At 41.5% G+C, this 24444-nt stretch overlaps 1 protein-coding gene across 1 annotated transcript in view; it reads left to right on the top strand.

The window, feature by feature from the left end:
• LOC110960948 (dystrophin-like) overlaps positions 1-24444 on the top strand; it is a 221941-nt gene that overhangs the window by 102859 nt on the left and 94638 nt on the right. The window contains 18 exon segments of the mRNA XM_051943268.1: positions 1859-1959; positions 3656-3767; positions 3886-3999; positions 4268-4423; positions 4605-4775; positions 6278-6460; positions 7488-7622; positions 10406-10555; positions 16329-16490; positions 18162-18272; positions 19379-19552; positions 19636-19791; positions 19870-20040; positions 21014-21193; positions 22282-22404; positions 22593-22763; positions 23138-23260; positions 23362-23496. Of these exon segments, the coding sequence (XP_051799228.1) occupies positions 1859-1959; positions 3656-3767; positions 3886-3999; positions 4268-4423; positions 4605-4775; positions 6278-6460; positions 7488-7622; positions 10406-10555; positions 16329-16490; positions 18162-18272; positions 19379-19552; positions 19636-19791; positions 19870-20040; positions 21014-21193; positions 22282-22404; positions 22593-22763; positions 23138-23260; positions 23362-23496 (2628 nt within the window).

Below are 24444 nucleotides of genomic sequence, written 5' to 3'. Positions count from 1 at the left end.
ATCTTAAATCGAGTGGGATGAGACATTTTGATTAAAATAGATTTGGAGTTTTTGCAGTGAAACAGCATCATCCTGTCGATAGCGGTACCGCATCAGAAAGCTATCAAACTGCATGAATAATTTGGAGAGGCGTTCGACATTGCGTAATGTGGAATATTTGCATTATACACCCATAGATCTACCCTATCATCTTGCTGCACAACACACTTTGTTGTGTGTTAGCTTTTCATTTCTCTGTTGATTGTCTGTTTCGTCATTTGCAGAAACTATCAGACTTTCTGTCCGTGTGATTCATTAATAGTCACTGAGAGAAAGAAAGGAGAGGAAAAAGCTTTCCCACTTGAAGCAGAAACCTTCCATGATGGCTCTGCGCTTGGGGTTCAGCGTTGAAGCAGACGGATTGTGTGGAAGCCGAAGTAACTGTGGCCGGTGCTTGAACTAAGCTAAACTGAGCCTCTGAGCTGCCTGGGTGTGAGCAAGGCTTTCTTTTCAAAAAATGTTCGCTGCAGCTCACCTGAAGTTGAGCAGGAAATCCCTCACCCATTCACTTGTAATTTAACCTGCCAGCCACGGTAATCAGAATGAAACGCTGCGAAAAGCTTTTCATTACTAAACGTTAACTGTGGCAGCCGAGTGGCGAGTCGACTCGTAACCCGTCATGCTTGCTCGCCCTTCTCTCCTCGCTCGGTGACCTGTGATATAATAGTCAAGCTGTTAAAAAGGCTTCATTCCCAAAGCATTCAGGCTCTGTAGCCTTGAGTTCTGAGAGAACGCTCCATGGATGGTTATCCGATAAATCATGTGAAGATGTGAGATTATTTACAGACACTTGTTGATAAATGTCTCTGAGGATCACTGGACTCTATATCATCATACTTTATAAGACTAAATATTTATGTTGATATTAATGATGTATTTCCCTAAAATTTGTGGAACATATCTGTAGATTTTAAATAGATTGTCACTGATTTGACACAATTTGCCACAAACTTCTCACCGATCCTCTTCAGAGTCACAATCAGCAGAACAGACTCTTTCTTTGGATATGAGGCTCTCCATGATGAACAGTTTGGAAATCAGAAAGAAAAAAGCATCACATTTTGCTCAGTGCCTTGTCCAAGAGCCATCACAGACTTTCTAAATGACTATCAGAGTGATATCGGTAACGCCCCACGAACCCTCAAATATTCATACCTGCACATGCTTTTACTTTGAAGGAGAGCATACTGTTACTCAAGGAAATGACATCGCTATCTCATCCCCAAAATGGCAGATTTGTGCCCGCTGTGTATCAAAACATTTTCGCAGCACCCTCCAGTTCTCTTCTAACTGCATTGCTTTGCTTTTGTATCGTAAAATCCCACCTTTTCCAGCTTAATTTAGTTTCTCCTTATATCTTAGAGTTACAGTCAGATCCAGGACTTTCAAAAAAAGCAATAGGCTGAAATACGCTCTCAGTTGCAGCGCCACCTAGTGGCTTAGATTTGCTGATCAGCGAGGATGCGGGGACCCGACCAACGCTGCTTGCAGCTTTAATTTTTTTCTCCGACCAACATTATTCAATTCCTGATTTCCTACCTCTCATCTCTTGTGTTAAACGTCCACACATTCCAAATCTATTATTTCATCCGAACTCTTACTTATTCTAAACTCACGGCTTTTTATAAAAATGTGACAGTAATTTTGCCTCTAGTGTTTTGTAGCAATCGGTTCAGTTCTACAGAAAGGATGTGACCGTGCATGAACAAGAACAGCACCTAAAAATGCCAGAAAACGGCTCTGTGAACGACACTGCATCTCTTACTCTGTCTTTTTCTCTTTCCCATTCCGTCTATTTACCCCCCACCCCACCTCACAGGCTCTCCAGGTGGCTATGGCTGAACACCAGGGACAGGTGGACTATCTGACCTCAGCTGTAGAGCAGGTCTTCCAGAAAGCTCCCCCAGACATCAGCCAGAAGTAAGACGCAGACGTAATTAAACAAGGTTGATTTTGAGACAGGTTCTGTTTGCTAATCTGTTATTTTGAGCTAACTTTAGTGGAGTATTTTGGCAGAATTTTGAGATTTTTCTTATGTTTTCAGACCTGGGATTTTTTTTCGTATTTTACCTTTTGAAAAAGTCAAACCAGGACGGCCGTTTTAAGGGTTATGTAGCTCCAGAAGTATAACTCACACAACCATTAAATTTGAGAGAATTTGAAGCAAATTTAAATGTCTGTATGGCTCCAGTAAAGGCAATGTTTTTTTTTAAAGAGAAGAAAATGCAAATATTTCAAACAAGGCTGGTATTTGGTTCTCAGAAAGCGTATACACCCCCTGTCAAAAGTTTTAGGACACTTTCTCATTCAAATAAAGTAGAACCTGTCCTACAACTTTTGACAGGGGGTGTATCTACCAAATTTGGTACACATATGCAGCACATCAGGCTGAACAAAAAAGTCAGTGACAGCCACATTCCAAACCCAACAGGAAGTGAGCTTTTTTGAGTTGAATGTCAGATTTTGCCCATTTTTCATTTTTTTTTCTAGAGCGAACTCCTCCTAGGGGGAAACTCCAATTCACCTCAAATTGGGCCAGCACATACAGGAGGCCTTAATGATCCAAAGTTATTAAAATCTTTTTCCAAAGTCAAAGGGCGTGTCCGTGGTGGCCTCTGGAATTTTGATCCTTCGCCATGAAATTTCAAATGCTGTGTAAATGCCCTGAACATGCTCCAATCTGCCTGAAACTTTACATGTATGATCAGAGTCCTGCCCTGATCACATCCATATGATGAAATACACCCCCTGTCAAAAGTTGTAGGACAGGTTCTACTTTATTTGAATGAGACAGTGTCCTAAAACCTTTGACGGGGGTGAACATCTAACTTCAGTAAGATTTTAATGTGTGACAGGTTTAGCAAGCCATGATTCCATTTTTTTTGCTGTTTTGACATGTCAAAACTGGTGTACATAAGGGTCTATATAGTGTTGTTGTGTGTGCAAAGTTACAAGGTGTTTCTTTGTTGTTACTTTGCCATACCGGTCCATCTCATCCCAAACCATGTGTATTGGGTTTAGGTACAAATACACTGAGGTTACATGGAGGACATTCATTCAGGAGATTGTGGTTTAAATTCTACTGCAGCTTTAAATGAGTAATTCACGACACAAATAAATTTTCATTTGAGTTTAGTGTCGTTGTTTGCTTCACTTCCATTCCCACTCTTGAAAAAGAGGGTAGTTTGAACAGAGCTCTGTGTGGTTTATCGTAATAATGTATGTTGCCTGCATTGTGTTTCGACATTCATGTTGAAATGATACCTTGGTAAACTTTGAGGGACTTTGCAGTTTCCATGGGCTGTTAGCTGTAAGCGGAATGACACTATATTTTGTTTGTGCGTCTTCTTTGTGAATAATCTATGGATGATCTGCAAGAATACTTGTATTTTGTTCATTTTGTGACCATGAAAACGGTGGTGTACTTGTGGGAAAAGGTCCATTTTCTTAACTGCAGTGAATTGCAATACCTTTTTTACGATCGCAGACCACCTGTTCCATAGCGCTGCAGCATTAATTATCACTCGGTATAAGTAGAAATAAACAGAAAATGCAAATCAGGAAGTAAGTCAAGCCACAAGCCCAAAAAGCTCCATTGTTTTCTGTGCTGCTGCAGATATCGTGCGGAGATGGACGCAATTACAGCACGATGGAGACGACTGGGCTCCACGCTGATGGACAACGCCCAGAGAGTCCAGGAGCTCATGTCCAAACTGATGCAGTTTGAGGTAAGACTTCTTCTGTTTCCTCAGAGTCAACTTTATAGACAGAGATACGCAAACACTTGGCTGCTCAGCTGGTGTACTTGTCATTCTAGTCTGACTTTCTGTGCAAATCTCTCTACAGAATGATGTTAAGACTTTAAAGAAGTGGATGGCAGACGTGGATGTCTTCCTAAATGAGGAATGGCCAGCACTGGGAGACTCTGAAGCTCTGGAGAAACAGTTGGAGCAGTGCACGGTGAGAAACAAACACGCCTCCTAGCACAGTTTGAGACCAAGCTATTGCTTTTGAAACCAACAAATTACATCTGTTTTAAAAATAAAAATCATGAAGGGAAGCAAAGAGTTGAGAAGAGGTTACATAGTGTAGATGAAAATTAAATTGGTGTGGGATGAAAATGTCCCAAAGAACTGAAAAGAACCTTTGAAGTTCTTTGAAGTTTGAAGTTCAACATTTGGTCAGAATTCTACCCATTTAACCTTCATCCTGCACTCCGATTGGCCAGGCTCTGGTGAATGACATCCACACTATCCAACCCAGCGTCAATGGCATCAATGAAGTCGGACTGTACCTGAAGAAGGAGGCCGAGCCACCGTTTGCCATCCACATCCAGAAAGAACTGGACGAACTCAACGCCCAGTGGGAGAACGTCTGCAAACAGGTGTGTACCCTTCTTCCGCAGTCTCTGGTTTAGCCCGTTGACAACATGGGTCAAGAGATACCCATTCTCTGTTGAATACTGGTCACTTTAGACCCATGTTGTGCATCAATGGGTTAAAGCTTGTACATGTCTGTGTAACACTGAGCACTGCTGTTAGTATGCCATTTCCCCCTCGATCTAGGCCTATGCAAAGAAGTCTGCCCTAAAAGGTGGCCTTGATAAGACCATGGCTCTGAGAAAGGAGATGCAGGAGATGCAGGAGTGGATCAACCAAGCTGAGGAGGACTACCTGGAGAGAGACTTCACTTACAAGACGCCTGAAGAGCTACGCAAGGCTGTGGAGGAGCTCAAGGTGAGCTAGAGTCAGAAGGTTGGCGACGATCTGAGGTGTTTTCTGAGCTGAAGATACAAACATTTGGAAGCAACTTCAAGTTTCTGTTCACAATGTCTCTTAAAAAGTTAAAAGTAGTAAAAACCAGCATGAATTCTATAGATTTTGGGATGTATTTACTGCATGATCAGACTTTGCTTTCATTGATTTGCTTTTCATTTTCCCATTACCAGACAGTTGCTGAATAAATGTTAATAACAGGAAAGACGACCTACGTTTTAGGGTTGAGATCATTTGCAAGAGTTCCAACTTCAGTGCAAAAGTAAAAGATAAATCACAGTTTGCTTTATTCACTTTAGCTCTTTGGGTTTTGAGAGTTTGCAGACAAAAATCCCAATAAATCTCAACTGTGTCCATATCTCTATAACTACCACAGAAATGTCTAGAGAGAAACACCTGATAATTATATTAAAAATGTATTCTGATGAGCAACTCTTTACATAATAATCATGTTTATTTTGTTGCAAAGTCTACCAAGTCTAGGCTTGCGCTAGCCGATCGCCACAGCGCCATCGGTGCATCGTTTTGCTGATGGCGCAGTCATTCTGAACCGTGTGAGCCACAGTGGCGCTCTATTTTTCTTGTAAAAAGCAACAAAAAAGGGTTCGACTTACTTTTTCTTCGAAACGCCCAAGGATAATATAAGAAAAACAAACCTTTTCTCTCGGCAGATGTCAGAAATGGTCGAAGCCACCTGAATCTTGATCACGCGCCCGGGTCATGACCCGCTCTCGACCAATCACAGAAAAGCATGCTATTTTTACTGCGTGAAATCTCTGAACGGTGTGCCACAAGGCGAGTCATTTGCGATCAGGAAAAGCGAGAAAGAAAGAGGAGGTTTTTGTTGAGTTTATATTTAGGACTTAGACATAAACATTTCACGTTGTGTGTGTGTGTGTGTGTGTGTGTGTGTGTGTGTGTGTGTGTGTGTGTGTGTGTGTGTGTGTGTGTGTGTGTGTGTGTGTGTGTGTGTGTGTGTGTGTGTGTGTGTGTGTGTGTGTGTGTGTGTGAGCCCCCACCAAACCCCCCACCCCATCCCGAACATTCACATATATGTTTTTAAATACTTTAATTGCAGCATGAAGCAAACCAGCCTGCAAGACTCCATTTTTCCGCTATCACTGACACAGAAATTTGTAGCTTTTTGTGGCTCATTGTTATTCTTATGAGTGAGCCACAGTGGCTCTTCATTTCAAATTCCTAGACCAAGCATAGCAATGAAACTATCATGCACAAATCTGATCTTGCTTCCAAACTTGCTTCCAAACTTTGTAGATGAAGACAGAGTGGAACAGCTTGATAGAACGGGTGCAGTGGTTAGCAAGATTCTGCTTTTGAATTTGCTGTTCATTTTTAAAAACAGTGTTATATAGCTACGTATATAATGATTGAAGTTGGTGTTTTAACTCACTTTACACTTCAATTCTGTTGTCCCCTTCCTCTTTTCTCTCTTTGTCTGTCAGAGGGCGCAGGAGGAAGTCCACTCCAAGGAGCTAAAGGTCAAACTCCTGACTGACAGCGTGAACAGTTTCATCGCCAAGGCCCCGCCCACGGCCCATGATGCTTTGCGCTCGGAGCTGGATGTCCTGACGGCCAACTACCAGCGCCTGTGTAGCCGCCTGGATGGGAAATGTAAAACTCTTGAGGTAAAGTCTTTATTCCTTTCTGTCTCAGGACACACAGATATTATTATCCTTGCAGTAACACACAACAATCCAGCAGACAGCATGGCTATGCTAACATCTGTGTGGAGTAGTGGTGCGTTTCCATTTAGATTGGGAACAGTTATTTAATCACATGTTCCAGTATTTCTGATCTGAATGTGTTTATACACAAAAACAACAATAATAACACCAAGAAAGCTGTTCTAACAGCGACAATAACGCAAAGAATGCACAAAACACAACATATGAAAGGGAAGAGAACTGATCCACATGATGACAGATGTTGCAAGAAGCTAAATAAATAAAGGAAATAAAGGAAATGCATGCATCTTTTCATGTTTTAGACTGTAACATGCAACAAACTATTGTCTTACAGCAATTAGCTGGTGCTTCCAGTGTCATGAAATAAGTCTTTTAAAGTGTAAAATACTAATTTTACAGTGCGGCAGCCATTCCAGTCAGATGACTTTGGCTGCGAGTAACGTTCACTGATATCAGGAAAAATGACACCGACAGAGCAGCAGCACATTGATTCTCTCTGACCTTCGGGTGTATATTTTAGTTAAGAGAAGGGTTTCAGATTTAGACTACAGACTAAGGCAGACAGAGGCAGCTATTGGTGATGTACAGATGGAAACAAACTCCTTAAATATGTGGATGTTGAGCACATACTGGTGTGATGCCCTGTGGCAATGCTGAATATGTGAATTTGAACAAAAGCTTGGATAGCACCATAGGTCTGAGCTGCTGCCTGTTCATAATGTGAATCTCTCTCCCACTGCTTTCTAATTCATTTTCCAGATAAATAATTACCTCTCTGTGTGCTCGGTAACTTAACTTTATGTTTAAAGTACTCTTTCCTTCACTATTTGTCTTTTTTCCCTGCTTTCCAGCTGTTTTTCTTCCCTCTAATGCATAAAATATCAAAATCCGTACAGCGTAGCATCTGGTTTTTATCCGGCTTTTCAGTAATTGTCTCTTTTCGTGTGTTTGCTCTTGTGTTCTGCAGGAGGTGTGGGCGTGTTGGTGTGAGCTGCTGTCCTACCTGGAGCAGGAAAACGCCTTCCTGGACCAGCTGGAGCAAAAACTGGACGAGACAGAAAACCTGCAAGGAGGAACAGAGGAGCTGCAGGAGGCGCTGGATGTGAGTATGAGGAGGACAAGGTGCATCTGTTTGTATTAGGGCTGGCCCGAATAGTGGATTCTGGTCTCCGGATATTCGGGCCCTATTAAAGACGAATATCCGAATATCCCCGTAACGTCCGACTGGGGGAGAGGATGTGGCGGAGACGGCCCGAATATTCGGATCCATTCGTCTGGTCTCCCGGACGCAAATTTTGCCTTCGTTTTGTCTTCAGTTAAACGGAAGAATTCCCAAACAGCGGAGATCTTCAGCATCTTGTCTTGTGTTTATGCAATGAAGTGAAGCGTGACGTCAGAGTTGGCAGCAACCCGGCCATTCAGGTGGTGGTAAGAAACACGAATGGAGGAGCCGAGATGAGCCGAAGTGGGCCGAAGGCAAAGAGAAGAGACGAGCTCCGAATATTCGTATTTTCGTCTGGGGGGAGGAGGGGGTGATCACATACACATGTCTGTATATGTGTATGTGATCACACGACGGGATGAGCCGATATGAGCCGATGTGGGCCGAAGGGGGAGGGAAGACCGTAACGCCGAATATTCGAATACCAAAATTAATATCCGGATACCACCGTAGGGAACGAATATTCGGATATTCGGGATATTCGGGTCCAGCCCTACTTTGTATAGATCTATTCTAGCAAGCAAAACATTACATAATCAGGGGTTTAACATGAACACATATGATAGAATATACAGCCAAAGGCCCTGTTTACACAACAAATTTTGTTGCGTTTCGGCCTCCTGTTTACACAGAAACCGCATTTCATACAGAGGTGGACAGAGTAGCCAAAAAATCATACTCAAGTAAGAGTAATGTTACTTCAGAATAATATTGCTCAAGTAGAAGTAAAAAGCAGTCTTTCAAAAATTACTCAAGTAAGAGTAAAAAAATATTTGGTGGAAAGACTGCTCAAGTACTGAAAGTACTGAGTAACTGTTTGACTGGCTGCATGCTATGAAAAACCAAGATTTGGAAATTTGTGTTTCTTGTGCCTGAACTCGTCATTTTTTAAAGATGTTATTTAATTTTGCTATTTTTTATTTTATTATTTGGAAATACCAGAATTTGCACATTATTTTAAATTTTTGTCTGTTTGATCACATCATTTCTAAAGATATAAATCAGACATTACAGTCAAACAGTTTTGTGTACTTTACAGAATTTAGGAGAACTGACTGCATTAGAAGCAATAAGTAAACACAATGAAGTCAGCAGTTCACAGTTAGAGGAGTGGAAAGTGTGAGAGAAATACAAATAAAACAACAAACTGCAACCTTTGGGGAAAAAAGAATTCTCCCTCTTTTTGGCAGTGGTGAGAGTTGAAAGCTTAACTGTGAAGTGAGGTCCTTCTGATGCAGTGAAATATGTTAGAGATTATGTTAGCAAGCCTTCAGAGGACAGAAGGATTGTGTGTTCAGGCTACTCTGAAAACACTGATGTTATGCTAGACGAAGACAAAAAGGGAATCCAGTGAATTAGAAGTAGTGACCTGACTGCAGAAACAAACCGAGAGGCTGATGTGTTAACCGTAGCTCGTGAATTTGGTCAAAATGCTTCTGCTCGGTGGTTAGCGCTGTGGCCTTGCAGCTAGAAGATCCCCGGAGTTTGTATGTTCTCCCAGGCTTATTCTGGCTTCCTCCCACAATCCAAAAACATGCTGAGGTTAATTAGTGACTGTGTTGAAGAAATTTCACCTGTAGTTCTTCGAAGTTTGCTGAGCAGATTTCGGTACAAAAACCGTGTGAAGTTTGGACGTCTTCAGGGGAACAGAGTCGATTGTCGGGAACTTTGTGGGTCAAAAACTTCCTCTGGGTTCTGGAGTTTTATTCGTCTGTAAACTCAAAAACTGTCTTTATTGTTTTTTTTTTTTTCTTGTGAATCTGTTTCTGTGTAAAAAATCAAACAAAAATCAAAGTTAAATGTGAAAAACTCGAATCAGAGTGAAACATTCTGATGCTCCAGCAGGAATTAAAGGAGTAATCGATGATGTAAAGAAGTTTTACTGCAAAACTCAAACTAGACGAGCCCTCAGTAGATGGCAGAACCACGCCGTCTACTGGCAAGTTTCAGTAGATGGCATTAAATACTTGCATATGACTCTGTATCAATTTTGATCATCCTACGTATCTCCCTCCCTACTTGATCTGCTGACCTGTAACTCCACAACTGAGCAGGGGACCTTAGACTGATCTTCAGCGCCAAGTTTGATTATCCTGACTTCAGCACTTGCAGAGATATCGGACCGGACATACATACATACATACATACCCACATACATACTTACCCAGCCAGATACCGCACCGAATGCAATAACCCCGCTGATGTACGTCAGGCGTGGTTTACTAGTGTGTCCAGCCCCCTGCGACCCTAATGAGGATTAAGCGGTGTATAGATAATGGATGGTTGGATGGATCCATGGTTTTGGTAAGAATTAAACAATGTGAAAACGCTTAAAACTTTGAGACCAGAACAGATTCTTTCATTGAGGTTAGTAAAAAATAGCTCAAATGCAACTAAATGCTCACTCATCTGTATTTTACCAGGCCAAATGGAAACCTACAAGATCATTTAGGGGGATTTCAGAAAGTGTGAAATGCTGTTATCTTCTGAGGTTACGGGTATGAGAGCTAATTGGCCTCTTTTAGCCTCTGTGTGTCACCAACTAACACTCATTTCATGAGTCACCTTCAAACAAAACAATATCAGTCTGAAGGCCGATAGGCAGACGCTACGAGCTGAATTTAATAAAATGTTTTTGAAATACCACATCTTTGTCGTCACAGAGCTTAGACGTCCTTCTGCAGCACCCAGAGGACAACAGGAACCAGATTAGAGAACTGGCCCAGACGCTGATGGACGGCGGAGTTCTGGACGAACTGATTCAGCAAAAACTGGACGCTTTCAACACCCGATGGGATGAACTTATGGCGAGGGTAAGACAGAGCAAACACGCATGTAGAAGCACAATGAGCGGGACCTGTCCACCAGCATGCATCATGGCAACCAGTCTGAAGAAGCTGTAGGCAGCAGCAAAATTTAGTCAGAATCTTTTTCCTCAACCATCTGTGGATAGTTCTTTTCTGATAAAGATTCTTTTTGAACTTTTTTTCTCACTCTAAACTAATGTTCCAGTTCTCCAGCACTCCTGTGTACCGACCTGAACATCATCTTTAGCCTTGTTATGAGTTGTTCAGCAATAAAAACCACTGTTTTATTTATTTGTTGCTGGAGCTTATCCCAGCTGACTTAGCGCGAAGGCATAACCACGCTATCAAAGTACTTTTATTTTGAAAATCAGGCATGTGTAGCACAGGTTCACAACATGTGTCACCTCACAGCACTTTACACAGTAAGGTACGGACTTTATGAATCACAGAGAACAGAAAACCCAACAATCCAAAATGGAATTCCCTATCAGCGATGGTGGGGGGGAACGAATAAAAAAAAAACATCGAATAGAGAGGGGAAAATAAACCAAAGACAGAACCAGGCTCAGGGAAGGTGTCATTAACGCTTCACATCTGGAGCTGAAAAAAACTGTTGATTAATTTTATTCTCTTAATTTTATTCTCACAGTCAGACTCTTACAGCTGGTGAAGCAATTTAAGTGTATCATTTAACAATCAAAGCTCGATTTATTGGTCATGAAACAATCGCCAGGTTTGTAACTTACATTCTTCCAATCTTAATCCTTTTATTTTCGCTTCTCTTTCACCTCCACATGACTTGTTTTTCCTCGGGTCATTCCACATCATTTCAACCAGTGGTCCCCACCTGACCCTCTCAGATTTTGCTAAGTTTTTACACGTATTTAGTACATTATATATAATGGGAAAATCCAAAATTTGAAGGCTTTATTGTCATTAGTTTCAAAGTTATGGCCATTTGAAGTAGGTAGGGGGTACCCTATTATTGCGGCCAAAATTAAGACTTGAAATTTTCGACCATTTTCAGACTTCTATAACTTCTGAACAACAAAAGATAGAGATCTGACATTTTCAGAATCATTTCACAGTGACCTATAGTCCTCAGAAATGTGAAAATATTTGCTTTATATTTACAATTGCATGTTACAGAGAATGACAAAGTTGCGGTTTTATCCATCACAAACTTCTAAACTGCTACATTTGGCCACCCATTACACAACAACTAATCATCATATCCATTAGAGATTTTATGTGGTATAATGTGGCTGTCTAAGGATTGGATCTGTATAAAATGAAAGTGCTATGGTATGTAATGCATGAAATATGAACAGCTAAAGATCATAAATATCTGTCCCACCTTCAGATTCAAAGGTCAACATCAGCATGTGGGATAGGTGGTATAAAAAATAAAAGACATCATGTGAAAGTACAGGAATTTCCCTAAATTTAGACACCAAGCACAACTTGCTTCTATAAACCCTTCTATGTTTAATGTTCAAACTGGCTTCTCTTCCATCTCCTCCTCTTCTCGTCCCTCTATCGTCAATGGCAGCGATGCATTCTCAGCCTCTCGTGGTGATTCTCGGTGACAGATCAGACACACACACATGCGGACACACACTAATTGCCCACCGGCTTGATCCTTCCTCACAATAGAGGCAGATTAATGTTCTCCTTGCAGCCTTCTAAGCCTTCTTTTGTTTGTCTAGCCGTCACAGTCTGTTTGTGTGCGTTTGTGTGTGAGTCTGGGACGTTGTCTTTTATTCAGACTTGTGTTTTTGTGAGGGGGAAGTTTCATTTTGTACATTGTCTGCTTGGAGAAGCCGCTGTCCCTTGTTTTGGTGTCAGCGTGTATAAACGCGAGGTGAGACTGTTTGTTTGCCGTCCATAAAGAGGACGAGGAGGACAGAGACGGGGTTTTAGTATTTCAAAGGCAGATGAAGGAGAAAATTCACACTGAGACCAAAATATTGCCGTCATGTTTTCCCCTTTTTTGACCTGAGGGGACTGTATGAAGGAAATCCTTTCTTCTTTGTTAAATCTTCTTTCACTAACCTTATCATTGGCATATGAAGAACGCTCTATCAAATCTCTAGGATAGTTTTAAGCCTTTCAGGGACTTGAGATGACCTTGGAGTTCGAAAATTGTATCTGAATGCTTTTGATATTTAGTGGTTCAAAGTTTTCATATAATAGACACTTTAAATGTGCTCCAAATACTGTAGTGGTGATAAAAGATGACCCGGATTAGAACGCAGCCGCCCTTGTATAAGGTGTGTGTTTGAGAAAAAGGTTTGTTGAGGTCAGGATACACTTTAACACTCACCCTGTAGATTCGCTTAGTTTCCCCACAACGTCCTGTCACATTATTTACTCTCTGTGGGTTCATTTTAACTGCAGCTCTACGTAAACAACCAGACTGCCAGATTGTGTAGTTGGTGACATCACAGAAGATGGTGTTGTACCCTTCAGGAGCAGGGTGCACGAGTATTTGCTGTCATGTGTTTAAGGCTTCTGCCCTTACACTCCAGTCTCCTTGTTGCTGTGAACCACAGATTAGGCCATGGAAATATCTTTCATAGTGCATAGTTGCCTATGCTAGATTTTGATTTTTATCATTCTTCATGGGCTATTGTTCACGTTGCATCTTATAAAAAAAAAAAAAAAACAAGACTAGAAGTAGCGAGAACTCAAAAAAACCCGATGTGGATGACTGGATGATTACTGCAGTGAGGAACATGTTACAGCTGCAACCCGAGCTTCTCATTTCTTCAACAACCATGATGGAAGCGATATCCTGTGGTCATGGAAAGGATGTTAGGCTACGTTCAGACTGCAGGCTAAAGTGACCCAAATCCGATTTTTTTTGCCCCTATGCGACCTGTATCTGATCTTTTCATGACAGTCTGAACGACACAGATCCGATTTTTTCAAATGCGACCCAGGCCACTTGTATATGTGCTCCTAAATCCGATACGTATCGGATCTTTTGCCATGCGACTTCAGTCTGAACGGCCAGGTCACATTTATCCGACCTATACGTCATTGGTACACGACAAACGTCACTATTCTGCGTCCAAAAACACGTCTTCGGGCTGCTGTGAGAGTGTTAAAAAGAGGCACTCACATATCAGGGTTCTCGCCAGCGCATTTCATCGTAATGGGCCGTTACGCTGTCAGTTTAAAAGATTACGCTGTGATTGGGGCCGCTACGCGGTTATTTTGACAGATAACGCCATGTACGTTTGTTTTTATGGACTGGGTGCCTATCTAGGTTAATTTATGTCTCCCCACCTCAGCCGTACTTTCCTGTCCATTGACCCGTTCCCGTCTAAAATTAAGAGTCGCTTCCAATCTCGGGGTTACAATTAGCATGTCTCGGTTGTTTCCATGATGCCATGTATGGTGAACAGTGACCTAAATCGCGAGCATTTGGAGCATCTGCGTGACGCTCATTGGCTGACATCTGGGCCGGCCGCTCACCAGATTTAATGAAGGCTATTGCGCATGTGCGTGCGGGAGGACCTGCCGTTATGCTGTAAAACAATCCTGGTGAGAACCCTGCATATGTACGTAAAGGTCGCCCTTATCATTCTAAAATTCTGAATGAAGTCCACATCTGTGAAGCCTCTCACATCGCTATCCCACCACTCCTGGCTGCGACTCCACACCCACACAGTTCTCTGGACAGACGTTGCTGACACTGCCCCACAAAACGCCAGGGCCAAAATCCTGGCTCTCTTCCTTCTTGACCTTCTCCTTAAAACGATTAAGTCATAAATATGCTGTTAGCGTCCATGTTTACTTCAGTAAACACTGAACATTCTCTCTGCGTGTCGTTGTTGTGTTCTCTTCTGCGCATGCGGGACACTTTTGGGTCTTGTGAGATCACACAGGAGATCACATACAAGTCGCATTTAATTGGAAATGTGAACGAACTCGCAAAAACATCGGATTTCACAAAAAAATCGGAATTGAGCATTAAGCCCTGCAATCTGAACGTAGCCTAAATCTGTCTGAGAAGGGTCAATTTAATGACCTGCATCCAACAAAGAAAACAACTCAGGAATTTCTGAAACTACTAAAGTCAGGTTAAGAACCGTCCAATGCATTATTAATACCTGGAGAATAGTGGAGAGCCATCATCTTCGAGGAACAAACTCTTAGATGATCAGTAGAAGCAAGGAGAAACGATGCACACTGTTCTGTTGGTGCATTCATGTCATTGTGCAGGTCAGGACCTAAAGTTTGGACACATAGGAAATCTCATTACCTATCTTTATTTTTGCTTCACAGAATAAATATGGCTTTGTTGGAAGAAGAAAGAGTTGATGTGGTACTTAGGGATGGACATACGGAGATATAAGAGTCCAAATACACGACTGTTCAAAAGTTTGGGGTCATCCAGACAATTTCCCACTTTTATCCATGCGCTAACATAACTGCACAAGGGTTTTCTAATCATCAATGAGCCTTTCAGCACCATTAGCTAACACAATGTAGCATTAGAACAGGAGTGATGGTTGCTGGAAATGTTCCTCTGTACCCCTATGGCGGTATTCCTTTAAACATTTCCAGCTAGAATAGTCATTTACCACACTAACAATGTCTGGGCTGTATTTCCGATTCATTTAATGTCGTCTTCATTGAAAAAAAATGCTTTTCATTTCAAAAACAAGGGCATTTCTAAGTGACCCCAAACTTTTGAACGGTCGTGTAAACAATGACTCATTCTCATTCCAACAATCTCATTATGTCGTTGTCCCAGTTTAAAACTCAGGTGCAGATAAATTCAGCCCTCACCGCAAACAAAGAGGTTGTTTCACGTCTCCTCCTTCAGTCCTTTACATCAAAAATGTGTTTAATTTTAGCGTCTTGTAACAGCAGAAAACCAATAAGGGGAAGTATTGCTCACGCCTCGCCAATGGCATTTGCAACACAAAGCAGTTTAGCGAGCAGCAATCCTTTATCTCTCCTGTTCGCAATCACTGCCTTAGCTTTGTGTGTGTGTGTGTGTTAGAGAGGAAAATAAGTAATAAGGGAAAACCGAGTGTTTAATGAGAATATGTATTCATGAGCTGACAATCGCCAGAAAAATGGAGTACATTGCCACAGGGAAGGTTGTTATCAATGTTTGCCTAAATATTTAATCTCACTCAATTTCTCATTTCATACATTATAAAGTATGGCGCAATAGTGAGAGAACACAAAACCTCTTTCACTGCTAACAGCAGGAGAACGCTGTGTGACTCAAGGCTGGTTTAGGGCTATACTTAGAACCATTATCCTTCCATACAGGATTAGCACGCTCACCTGTGGCTGCATATCCACCGTGACTCTTTGTGTCACACACTGGAGGCCACACGGGTTTCGTACGATGTAATCGGCCCGTTCGCTTGCTAATCTCGCCGGGAAATGTCCAGGAGAGCCGAGGCTGCGCAAGACGGCAGGTTGTTGCTTTGAGTTGGTGGCTCACACGGAGACAGGATGCTGGAGAAAACCCGGAGTCCGACCCGCAAGGTGGTACACACAGCGAGAAAGATGTTGGGTCTGTGTTGGGTATATGCTTGTGTTTGTTTATGTTAGATGCGATCAGATGCTGTGTGTGACCTTTTTTCCCACTATTGTGACCGACACAGGCTGGAAACCCCACAGTTATGCATGCTGAAAGGACCAAAGCTTGTTCGCTGTCATTAATTTGACTTGCTGAAGAAGCTGCATCACGTGATTCTTCGTGCGTCTCGTATTTATGGCCGGTTTTCTCTCCGGTTCGCTCCAGGCAGCGCTCAGGCAGAAGGAGCTGGAGAAGAGCATCCAGTGGGCCCGGGAGAACGACAAGGCGCTGAGGCAGATCCAGGAAGCGTTGGCCAACACGGACCGCCACCTCACCGCCTACCTGGCTGACCACGTTGATGCCCAGCAGATACCGCAGGAGGCTCAGGTAAAAGCTTGGAGTCACTTGGAAATGTCCTTATTTTGAAAGAGGAGCATTTTATTCAATGGAGATAGCATTAAATGAATGATAAATCCAGCCGAGACATTGTTAATGTGGTAAATGACTGTTCTAGCTGGAAATGTTTCATGGAATATCTCCATACACTGGAAAAAATGCCCCTCTCAGAACAAGACAAAAAAAAACTTATTTCAAGGAACTTTTACTTTGAAATAAGTGAAAAATCTCCCAGTAGAACAAGTGAAAAATGGCTTGGTAAGATTTCTTGAAATAAGATATGATATTTAGAATATTGAGATCTTAAAATTAGCTGAGAAAACTTATTTTAAGCTCTATTTTACCAGGACTGTCAGCTTAAGTGTAATAACCCTCCTGCTGTCTTCATTTAAGGCACCAAAAATATTGTTGCCTTATCTGAGAAAATCCAAAAATTCTGAAAAAAAAATCCAAATTTATAAAAATTTGCAAAATCTTAAGGAATGAAATTCCTTACAATTTCCCTTAAAAGTTTTTTTTTTTTTTTAAATCCCCAAATTTGTCAAGAAATAAAAATTTAAAAAAATGAAAATTGTAAATATTTTCAAAACAAATCAGTCAAACGTCTAATATTTTCTTTAAGAACATTCAGAAAAAAATCAACCAAAATCCAGCGAATTCGCTGGATTTTGGTTGATTTTTTTTCTGAATGTTCTTAAAGAAACACTTTTTTAACATTTCTTTATTTCCCCCATCAAAAAATGTTCAAAAATTTCCCCCAAAATTTTGAAAATGTGGACGTTTTCACTGTGAAATGTATTTTTTCCGTTACATTTTCAAAACCTTTGAATGTTAGTGTATCTATTTTGCCATTATCTTCATGCTCGAATGAAATTTTAGCAGGACGGAATCCAAATTCTGTTTGTTTCCTCATCTAGAAATTGTGAAGAACACATCGTGTCTGCAGGGTTAGGGTTAGTTTTTGCCATTTTGTGTGTCCTTGTGACTCTTCTTCTAGCATCTGTTTCTTCCAGATACCTTCTCATTCCTTTGTTTTTCCTTCGACACCTTCCAGAATAATCAGACAGTCGATTATAAAATATGAAACAACAACCTGTAGTGCTAGAATGACTTGACAGCAGTGTGACAGAGCGCAAGAGAGGCGAGAAGGAGGGATTATTTCCATGTGTTCTGCAGAGTAAAGCTAAGGATGACACTTCCCTCTCACTTTCTCACTCTCAGCTGGAGACACACCCACACAGGAGGATTAGAGAATGATTGGATTAGAATCTGTGATTACAGGGCACTTGGTATTTAAAGAGAGCGATGGGCGACGGAGGCCAAGGATGTGTGTAGAAATGTGTGATGACAGGGTTTATTTAAGTTCTTCAGGCTCCTTGTTTTCTGTCCTTAATACTTCCTGCCCCCTTGTGTTCTGCATGGAGAGGTACACTACCAATCCAGCGCTCTAGTTCTAAAAAAAACCTATAATATCAGACCTTTTTGTCATTTTAGAATCAGCTTTAATGGCCAAGTATGTACAAAACATACAAGAAAAAAGGAAAGAGAAGTGTAGACAACTTTTTTTTAAAGAGAAAATGTTAGTTTGGAGGTTATTTTTCAACAATATTTCATTTTTTTATTATTATTTTTAATGTGGCACTGTTTGTGTGTGTTCAACAGAAAATCCAGTCTGAGCTGAGCAGCCATGAAGTGACCCTGGAAGATATGAAGAAGAAGAACCAGGACAAGGACTCGCCCCAGAGGATCATGGGACAGATAGACCAGACCCAGGTATGCCATCCCTCACGCACGCATCGAGACGCACTCACAAGCTGCAGAAATTACTGCCAGAGACAGACACTTAAAATGTAAAAACCACATTTTCTTTTTGCATGCATTGAGTGCACATATAATAGGGCAAATACACATCTTCATTGTTTTTTGTTTTTTTTCAAATTGGGCACTTTTGTGCTGTAGTTATATATCAGTGGGATTGTATAGTCCGCTTTTAGGTTAAAATCCCACTCTTAAATATTGTGTGTAAAGCCTCATAAACTTGTCCTGGTTAGATCTGAAGATTACAAATCTGAAAAATAAAAACCAACAACAGCTGCCGGTGCTACGGTTAGCTACTGAAGCTAAAAGGTTTAGTTATTAAGGACGCTGTGTGGCAGCATGTGTGGGTCTTCTTGATGTAACTCCTAAACCAGAAACATTGTAGCTCTACATATGCAATAAGCTTCATTTGTGTTGTTAAGATCAAAACACATAAATTAGCCAATATGCAGATTTATGCAGGGGAATGAAATGAAAAGTTATTAAAAGATAACTAGATAGAGAGATTTGCATGATAGCATGGACACATCAGGACATAATCTTACATTTCTACATAGTGTAGTGCCATTTTGTTGGAGTATTTTTATTTTCTTTACGTCAGTACAAATCTTATATCCCAAGTTTTAATAGTATGTGTGACTTGTGTCTTAACTACTACAATAAATTGCCTAAAAGTGCAATAAACCCCCAAAAATGAAAATAGCTTTAGTTTTTTTCTCATATATTTCAAAATTGCCTAGCTGTATCCCTCAGATTTGTAAATGTAGGAAAGCTGCACAACATCCCCTGGTCTTGTTTCTAAAGATTTTTGTTCTGTGCGCTTCATTGTGTTTTTATAAACCCATCACTGCAGCGTAAAAGCGCTCTGAGACCTGGTGAATGTGTGAAATGTTAGTTTAACTCCTCAGATTTTATATGCACAAAGACTGATGGATCTATCTTATCTGGCTTCAAATCTATCACCAATCAAAAATGAAACTGAAATCATAACTTGTTCTTTGAGGTTTCCACCTTCACTGTTTGGCCGTTTTTATAAGTGTGTTTGTGTTTCCGTTCCTCAGAAAATGCTGGCAGACGTGTGGACCAAGTTCCGCCTGTTCCAGAAGCCGGCCGACTTCGATTCTCGGCTGGCCGAGTGTGAGCGCGTGCTGGGCGGGGTCAAGGCTCAGGTGGGGCTGCTGGAGATCCGCAGCGTGGAGCAGGACGTGGTGCAGTCGCAGCTGGAGCAGTGCATGGTGGGTAACCGAGTCGTAGACGGATCGATGAGCGAATGCGGAGATTCTGTCGTCACGTGCCGCTGCCTGTTTGCGTCCAACAGAAGCTGTACAAGGCGCTGAGTGAAGTGAAAGGGGAGGTGGAGACGGTGATCAAAACGGGCCGACAGATCGTCCAGAGGCAGCAGACGGAGCAGCCCAAAGAGCTGGACGACAGAGTGACCGCCCTGAAGCAGCTCTACAACCAGCTGGGGGCTCAGGTTGGAAAGCAAACACTCAGTTACACAGCAAAGATCCTGCAGCACTCATTAAGAGGCTGATTTTTATGTTTTACGTAGGTGACGGAGAGTAAGCTGGAGCTGGAGAAGAGTCTGAAGCTGTCGAGGAAGCTGCGTAAAGAGCTGAACGGGCTGACGGAGTGGCTCGCTGCCACCGACGCTGAGCTGACCAGGCGCTCCGCTGTGGACGGGATGCCCAGGGACCTGGAGGCGGAGGTGGCGTGGGCTCAGGTAGAAGTCACACATTTAAACTGGGTCATTCCACATCATTTCAACCAGTGGTCCCCACCTGACCCGCTCAGATTTAGCTAAGTTTTTACATACATTTAGTACATTATATATGATGGGGAAATATTTAGTTTGAACATTAAACATAGAAGGGTTTATAGAAGCAAGTTGTGCTTGGTGTCTAAATTTAGGGAAATTCCTGTAATTTCACATGATGTCTTTTATTTTTTATACCACCTATCCCACATGCTGATGTTGACCTTTGAATCTGAAGGTCGGACAGATATTTTTGATCTTTAGCTGTTCATATTTCATGCATTACATCCCATAGCACTTTCATTTTATACAGATCCAATCCTTAGATAGCCACATTATACCACATAAAATCTGTAATGGATATGATGATTAGTTTTTGTGTAATGGGTGGCCAAATGTAGCAGTTTAGCAGTTCACAATGGATAAAATCGCAACTTTGTCATTCTCTGTAACATGCAATTATAAATATAAAGTAAATATTTTCACATTTCTGAGGACTATAGGTCACTGTGAAATGATTCTGAAAATGTCAGATCTCTATCTTTTGTTGTTCAGAAGTTATAGAAGTCTGAAAATGGTCGAAAATTTCAAGTCTTAATTTTGGCCCCAATTTTAGGGTACCCCCGACCTACTTCAAATGGCCATAACTTTGAAACTAATGACAATAAAGCATTCAAATTTAGGATTTTCCCATCATATATAATGTACTAAATGTATGTAAAAACTTAGGAAAATCTGAGAGGGTCAGGTGGGAAGTTTTCTTAAAATTGGTTGATTTCATACAGAATGAGCCAACTTAAATGCACAACAATGCGCTGAAAGTAGCTGAAATGCTCTGCAGGAGAACTTCTCAGTAGCTACATGATCTGTTGTTAACCCTTGCCGTATCATTTCTCTTTATTCTCCACCTTGTGTTTGTGTCTCCATCACGTCCTCTCAGTCCATCCACGGGGAGACGGAGAAGCATCAGCCACAGCTGCAGGCGGTGGTGGACCTCGCTGACGCCCTCAAAGCCGTGCTGCGAGGACAGGGAGGCCTGGTGGACGACAAAGTCAGCCTGCTGCGCTGCAACTGGATCGCAGTCACATCGAGAGCAGAGGAATGGCTCAACCTGCTGCTGGTCAGAATTAGAATCATAATCACAGCGGGATGTTCATAAATACTACAGGTGCACAGTGTATAATTAACCCTCGTGTCGTCCTGCGGGTCAAAATTGACCCGTTTTAGTTTGAAAATGTGGAAAAAAAATATGTATTTTCACAGTGAGACTTCTGACGTCCACGTTTTCAACATTTTGGGGAATTTTTTGAACATTTTTTGGTGGAAAAAGAAATGTTAAACATATTTCTTAAGAACATACACAAAAAAATCAACCAAAATCCAGCAAAATTTGCTGGATTTTGGTTGATTTTTTTTGTGAATGTTCTTAAAGAAAATATTAGACATTTGACTGATATATATGGAATCACTTTAGATATTTTTAGGATTTTTTAAAATATTTTTATGCATTTTTTTTCTTTCTTTTTCTTGCCAAATTTATGGGATTTTTTTAAATAAAACTTTTAAAAAATTATTGGAATTTTCTTCCTGAAAGTTTTGCAATTTTCAAAAAATTTGGGGAATTTTTTTTTTTGCTGAATTTTTTGGAATTTTTTTCAAACAAGGAAACAATATTTTTGGTGCCCGTAAATGAGGACAACAGGAGGGTTAAAATATGATGGGAAAATGGACATTGCTTTATAAGGTGAAATGCAGGTGTTCACATTCTAGAATCATAACTGATAAACTTGAATATTTCTACCTTTTTTGTAACTTTAATAACAGCTTAGAGCTCAAAATCAATCAAAAATATCAGAATATTTTACAGAGATGTCCATCAGGGACGCCTAGACGCTCTGACATCATCCAGAGAAGAGCTCTAATCAGCTAATTAACTCCTGTAGAGAGCCTTTCATTTCTCACTCTGGTTCCCTACAAACATCCACAGTGAGCTGTACGTCAATATCATCAAATTGAAAACAAATGAAGGCTCGACATAGTTCAGTTTAGGTGCAATAACTTTAGAATATATCTAATTTTCACTAAAATATTCAACTCTTTCCACCCTATTCTAACTGTAAGACATGCACCTGTATTCACAGCAGTGTTAAAGTCCAGAAATCGTTCTTTCTGCCTCCATCTCACTCTCTTTCTTGCTTCGTCTCTCAGGACTACCAGCGGCAGATGCAGAAGCTAGACGGACAAATAGAGGAAGTGAACGGATGGATCGACGGAGCGGAGAAAAAGATGGACGAGATCGAGAGCAAGGGGCCCAACGACGCCGTGCTGAAGGTTGTTCCGTCCAGCCCGAGAACTTAAAATTGTGTTGGATTTTTTGCTTTCATTCTGCATCGACACATCGACATGCAGCGAGGCGTACATGACGTTGACACAGCTGCACTCAGCACTGAGAGCAGTCACCACACCCAGCCTCCATTCCTTTGCTGAAGCCTCTGGTTAACTGTGCTTGTGTGCTGCAGGTGCTGCGTGCCGAGCTGGAGCTGACCAGAGGGAAGATGGAGGAGGTGAGGGCTCTGGCCCAGGAGCTCATGTCCACCAGGGGGGAGAACTGCCAGGCCCAGGTGGGACCCAAAGTGGAGCAGCTCAACCAGAGATTCGACACCATCGGCCAGCGCATCGCCTCTGGCCTGGTAGGGGGAATTAAAGCAGTGCTGTTGCTCTCAAAGTCTTACAGCAGTAACCCAGGCAGTCTAGCCGGATTTAATTACATTTTTTTTGGCTTGTAAACAGCTTTAAATGGGCTTTCTCTTTAATCTGTCTTTGTAAATGCTATAATCCTGAATCTTGTCTCTATTAATTTACTTTAGCCTCTCGCTAAGAACACTGAGCTCGCTAATTTTATTCCAAACTCTCCCTAAATTTACTTCAAAGTCACACTAAATAGACTTCAAACTCTCTGGCTAACTGTACTCTAATGCTTCTTTTAATAGACTTCCAGCCGCTAATGATCCTGCTTTCCTTGCGTGTGTTTGTGTGTGTTTGTTTGTGTGTTTGTGCGTGGAAGACGGCGGCTTCAGCCAAAGAGCTCGAACAGTACCACAGCGAAGCACAAGTCTGGCTGGAGCTCCTGGAGGAGGAAGTGAAACAGGGGGAAAACCTGAAGGAAGAGGACTTTCAAGAGGACAAGGTGTCTCACCTTCACACGATGGGACAATCAGCGCTGGTCCTTCCTTCCACTTCCTCTGTGCGGCTTACAAACAACGTGTGTGTGCGTTTGTGTGTTTGCAGGACTGTGAGGAAGGTGCAGTGAAAGAATTACTGTTGAAAGGAGAGAATCTGCAGAAGAGAACCCCAGATCAGGAAAAGAGAGAACAGATAAGGCTGAAACAGAACCAGCTCAACAGCAAGTACAACACCGTCAAGGTAACAAACACACACATTAGCAGGATGAAACACACACTGTGTTGTTGTGTAGAGTCTGAGAGTCCAAGACTTGACCGTGTCCAAAAAGCTTCTTTAAAGATCTTCAAAACACGACAAATACTGAAAATACTGGGCTGTACCTCGTCTTTTATGCTTTGAGATTTGGTCATTTTTCCACTTTTTTTTTGTGAAAAGCGACAAACCCAGCAACTTTTTCTGACGACTTTTTTTATTGACAGTGACTTGCAACAAATCTAGCGACTTTTTCTGGCAAATTGTTTTTGTCAGAAGCGACAAATCTCGTGCCTTTTTTTGCCAACTTTTTTATTAAAAAGGACTTGCGACAAATCCAGAGACTTTTCAGACGACTTTTTTTGTCCACAGCGACGAGCAACAAACCCAGCAACTTTTTCTGACGACTTTTCTTATTGACAGTGACTAGCGACAAACCCAGCAACTTTTTCTGTCAACTTTTTTTATTGACACTGACTAGCAACAAACCCAGCAACTTTTTCTGACGACTTTTCTTATTGACACTGACTAGCAACAAACCCAGCAACTTTTTCTGACGACTTTTTTATTGACAGTGACTAGCGACGAACCCAGCAACTTTTTCTGTCAACTTTTTTTATTGACAGTGACTAGCAACAAACCCAGCAACTTTTTCTGACGACTTTTCTTATTGACAGTGACTAGCGACGAACTCAGCAACTTTTTCTGACGACTTTTCTTATTGACAGTGACTAGCGACGAACCCAGCAACTTTTTCTGACGACTTTTCTTATTGACAGTGACTAGCGACGAACCCAGCAACTTTTTCTGTCAACTTTTTTTTATTGACACTGACTAGCAACAAACCCAGCAACTTTTTCTGACGACTTTTCTTATTGACACTGACTAGCAACAAACCCAGCAACTTTTTCTGACGACTTTTTTTATTGACAGTGA

The sequence above is a fragment of the Acanthochromis polyacanthus genome, chromosome 22 (genome assembly GCF_021347895.1).
Source record: "Acanthochromis polyacanthus isolate Apoly-LR-REF ecotype Palm Island chromosome 22, KAUST_Apoly_ChrSc, whole genome shotgun sequence".
Taxonomy (NCBI): Eukaryota; Metazoa; Chordata; class Actinopteri; family Pomacentridae; genus Acanthochromis; species Acanthochromis polyacanthus.
The sequence above is the reverse complement of the archived record's forward strand: the minus strand, read 5'-3'. Positions and strand labels throughout refer to the sequence as shown.